Genomic DNA, 4,960 nt, shown 5'->3' with positions numbered 1-4,960 from the left:
AGGATGATTCATCAGTGACATTTCCAAGATATGCATCTTCCTGAACAATAGCACAAATAAATCTTCCAGTATCATATTCACACACACTTCTTGCTCACAGTAAAATGCCGAAAGATTAACCAAATACCTGTAAACTGGTGAATTGAGGATCTCTGTATGAACCTAACAAGTAGTGTTTTACAAGATTCAGAAACTGTCTGGTCTGCTGTATTAATGTCTCTATAACTACTTCAAACAATTAAAATCATTGTAGAGATTGTGTGAAGTGTATTTATTACTGTCGTTAATTGGAATGCATGAATCAAAGGAGGAAAGCTGTTATCCTGTGAGCTGAACCTGACTTCTCTGAGTACAGTGAGATTTATTTTGCAAGGGAAATTTTTGTATAAATTCAGACACTTCTCTCTAGTATTTATTATTTGTGTCATGTTAACATTGTCCTATGATGGTTTTTAAGAAATTCTAAACTGCTTTGCTTTGTGACTCAACTGGTTTTATAAACTCATGGAAGTGCTCCCTCAGACAATAAGTACAAGGAACTCTGACATATTTTAGGGTCTCTTGTGTCTCACTGCGCTAATGTGGCAACCCTGTCTGTGAGGTTAGCAAAGGGCAAGGAGGGAAGCAAGCAAATTCAAGGATCTGCATACCAGGAGATGAGACTATGATGATTTCTAGTCTAGAGTTAGCATAAGGTGTGGTCAGGTCCAGGTTGCTGTGACGCATTTACTAGCCTTTTGTATCATGGTGCATGCAGGTGCATATCACCAGCATCCATTAATGAACACATCCTCTGGAGAATCCATGAAGATCATTAGCATCAGTACAGTGCATGAGGGAGCTCTTGAGCTACTGAGAGACAAAGCAAGAGAAAATATTTATTTAGAAGCCATTCGTTCCTGGGAGCAGATCACATTAGACAGAGGTCACTGACAGAGCACTGAGGAACAGGCTGTTTTTTTTTACCCGAGTCATGAAGATTTAAGTATTACCAAGATTTAAGTATTAAGATTTAAGTATTAAGATTTAAGTATAGGTTGAGTGACAGCTACTTTCTGAAGGAGCTGGTGGGAGTCCTCAAGGACAAAATGTTCCTTTATAGGAATGTTACTTTGTTCTCGGTTACTCCCATTTTGAGTCTTGTTTACAGGAAAATGAAATGAGTATGTAAAGATCAGATATGGTTTTCTTTAAAATTCTCATTTTCGATAGTACATATGAAGATAGAACAGAATTTTGTAACTGTTTGTTGGAACACCTGAGAATTTGCTTTAGTCATGCAGTTTTCTAGACTACATTTTCTGGTGTAGGTTCTTTCCCCTTATCATTGCAGTGCTGTTTTTTTATAAGTATGTCAAATTAAAGTGTTATTTTCATGTTCCCTTCAGTAACTTAAAACCTACATTTTTGAGGTAACCAACTACCGTAATTATGTAATGCATATTCTGCATACAGGAAGATTTAGGTATATAGCTTTAAAATACATCACAGTCATTGAGTTACACTTCATCATTTTTTTCTTTAGTAAGTTGTACCTTTTCCACTATTTTTGATACTTCTGGTGAAGAATGATAGAATGATAGAAAAAGTGAACATGACAATGTATTCTTAGTTTAAATTTGTTTGTTTCTTTTTTTTATTCTTCCAGGCCTTTTAAAATCTGAAATTTATATACAATATTTTGTAAACGTGACTCAAATCCTTTTTAAAAATTTTCATTGTTGTGTTGACAAAAGTATGTTAAGATTTTAGAGAAGAAAACTCCTAGTTTTTGAGATTACTAGCTAAGTTTAATAATAAGGAACTACTATGGAGATTTTAAATCCACATTTTCATTCCAATAGGTTAATGTACCTAAATTTATTTGAGTATAAATGTACTTATATTTATTTATCTGTTTCTGTTCTTAACAATTCAACAGAAACTTGAAGCAGGGATGTAATGATAAACAGTAAATCCAACTGACAGTTTTTACCATATCCAGATTAGAAGCTTGGTCTACCTTTTACTTTAAGTGATTTTACTCTGTTGAGAAATGGACTGCAGAAATATATGTCAACTTTCCCACAAAAATAGTAAATATTTTTTGCCAAAAACTTCTAGATTTTTTCCAGCAGCCAACTTAACTGCTTCTTACCCTGTTGTCAAAGTCCTCACTGTATTTCATATTTCTCTATTTCAAGAAATTATCCATTGACAATATAAATGTGTCAATACTGTATTCACAGGTTGGATTAATGGGCCTGGGGTTGAGAAGGTGAGGTTCTGTAAACCCAAACATATTTCTTTATAAATAAGCACTAATGTAAATGCAGATTAATGAGGCCCACCACTGTTCTGGACTGTTGTGCTCATTACAGCATCTAACTAAAGCCATGGAGGAAGACGGGTGACAGAGCTTCGCTCTATAGAGCAGAACAGGTCTAAATCCACCATCTAGGCTAATAAACTCCATGACAAGCAGGTGAGATAGAGGCTGAGATAGTGAAAGAGCTGGAGAAGGCTGGGCTTTGACCAGAGTTCTGCTAGTTGGACTCCTCTACTTGACTAGCCTGTCATCACTGCTCATCGTATAATTAGTCATTGTCATCTTTTGATCCCATATATGTGCCCACATGTAAGAAGTGGTCAGCTAAAGGTAGCAAGAACCCTTGGGTAAAAACAGCTTTGTTGTCCAGAGTGCTCCTCTAGAGTAAGGCTGAGGGCTGTATAATTTTCTTCATGTTAAAGTGGTTGCAACTAATTGGTCTAGTTATGATTTATAGACCCTCAACATGGTATGAAAGATACTGGTTACAATATAAGGCATCTTGTCACCTGACATGTTGCCGCCTCTGTTGGGTTTTATGATGAATTCCCTTCCACACTGGCAGGTACTGTTGTAACCAGAGAGCCACTGAGCTTTCTACCACTCTAGATAAAAATATAAACAATTGGACAACAGACGGGGAGGTTAATACAGCTGGATATCTCATATCCCTAAGGAAAAACATAGGCAAATCTTATGCATGTAAAAGGTTAGAGTTAATTATTAAATCTTTCTCTGATTTGCACATTCAGGAAAAACATCAATAGTAATTTTCCACTATCATTTCCAGATCTGCTATCATTTTGAGATGTCTTTTTGTTCCTATATATAAGGTGAGCAGACTGAAGCTGGGACTAGTCAGATACCACCAGAACTGCCCAGCTTCTTGCACAGCTACATAGGCTAAGCAGGCAGAGCTGACCAAAGCAGCAAGATGTTGCCACCAGTTCTTATCATTTCAATAAGTATTGTAGCTATTGAAGTTGTTGTTGGATTTATCGGAAATGGATTTATTGCAACTGTTAATATCATCAACTGGATTAAAAGCAAAAAAATTTCTTCTGCTGATATGATTCTGATCTTTCTGAGTACATCAAGATTTATCTTGCAGGTGACAGTACTGATGCACATCCACAGTCTCTACTTTACAGATGTGTTTAAGCTGGCTTTGGTGTATAAAGTCTTTGGTGCTGTACGGATGTTTGTAAACCATGCCAGCTTGTGGTTCAGTACTTGGCTCCATGTACTCTACTGTGTAAAAATAATCAATGTCAGCCAATGGCTGCTGCTGCAAATCAAGCTCAGAATAGCTGGAATGGTCCCATGGCTTCTTCTCGGATCGCTGGTGATGTCTTCTGTGACTTCCCTTCCTTTACTATGGACTACACCCAGCACTTATCTCTGCAGCTCAACAGGGAACTGCAGAGAAAATAGCACAGCTCATATCACTGACTGGGATAGTTCACATCTCTACCTGCTGCTTCTTTACTTCATAGGTTGCTTTTTCCCTCTAGTACTGTCTATGGTAACCTCAGCTCTGTTAATTACCTCTCTGTGGAAACACAGAAAGAACATGCAATGTTATGCAGATACTTCCAGGAATGCTTTGATAGATGTTCACCTAACTACCATTAAATCCATTATTTCTTTCTTAATCCTGTATCTTTCCAGTTTTGTAGCTCAAATTCTGTTGATACTGTCAACATCTCAAAGTAAAGATATTGTGAAAGTTGCTGTATGCTTAGTTGTAGCTGGGGCGTATCCTTCCATGCACTCAATTATCCTGATCGTAGTCAATTCAAAACTGAAATTGGTGTTTAGGAACCTTTGCCAGCATTTTAAGTGCCATTTGGAAAATATGTCTCCAAGCCCCAAGCTTGAGAGAAACGCTCTCCAGTAAGAGATCTGAAATCAAGACTTGCATGTATTGTTACACTGTCTTTTTTCTTAATCAGTAACTTTCATCTTCCAGAGATTTCTGTGACTAGTCGTCCTTAATATTTCAGAACATCTGAATAACATGCATTTTTGCCTTACTTGTGCATCACTCTAGATCCTTCCATCTTACTTATTATAGAATAAAAATACATTGAATGAAAACAATGTACTTAAAAAATAAATCAAGTTCAGGTTACTTTGTGATTTCACAAATTTTGTTTAAGACTGACAGTTTTATAACATGTTTGAATTGAAGAAAATGGGGCTAAAACAGACAAAACACAAAGAGCAGCTTTCGGCTAAAGGATTTTTCACTTGAGAAGGTTAAAATTTGATTAAAAACATTTTGTACAAGTCATAGTTAGTGTGACATAGAAACAGAATATGCTTTTAGACCAAAAAATGAAGAATGATAACCTGAGGGAAAAATTAAGATTTGTAAATGTACAGTCAATTAAGGTAAACAAATTACATTCTGAATCAGGTTTATTTGTGTTAGGATTTCAGTATAACAATTTAGTGGTTAAATATCTCTTAAAAATGGATATTTTTGTTTGAAATATATTTTATGCTTATTTGTTTGATTTTATTGAAGTGGATTATCATGGTGATCAAAATGTAAAGAGATGTGGGTACATAGATCTGTAGAAAATCTCCTTTTTGGGTTGACCATTCTGATCACCAATTTGCCTTTTTTATGATTTGCTCTTGCTT

The 4,960-nt window shown here is 35.9% G+C and overlaps 1 protein-coding gene across 1 annotated transcript; it reads left to right on the top strand.

Moving 5' to 3' along the window:
* The first annotated feature begins 3,242 nt into the window (after positions 1-3,242).
* On the top strand, positions 3,243-4,208 carry LOC103761795 (taste receptor type 2 member 40-like). The gene has a single exon (XM_008928412.1). It carries the CDS (start codon positions 3,243-3,245, stop codon positions 4,206-4,208), a length of 966 nt encoding a protein of 321 aa, XP_008926660.1.
* Positions 4,209-4,960: the final 752 nt, after the last annotated feature.

The sequence above is a fragment of the Manacus vitellinus genome, unplaced genomic scaffold, assembly GCF_001715985.3.
Source record: "Manacus vitellinus isolate BGI_N305 unplaced genomic scaffold, ASM171598v3 scaffold_2_pilon, whole genome shotgun sequence".
Lineage (NCBI taxonomy): Eukaryota > Metazoa > Chordata > Aves > Passeriformes > Pipridae > Manacus > Manacus vitellinus.
This window is presented reverse-complemented; position numbering and strand designations above follow the sequence as displayed.

Excerpts from the sequence above, each read along its gene's own strand:
- LOC103761795 (XM_008928412.1), top strand. The coding sequence starts at position 3,243 with ATGTTGCCACCAGTTCTTATCATTTCAATAAGTATTGTAGCTATTGAA.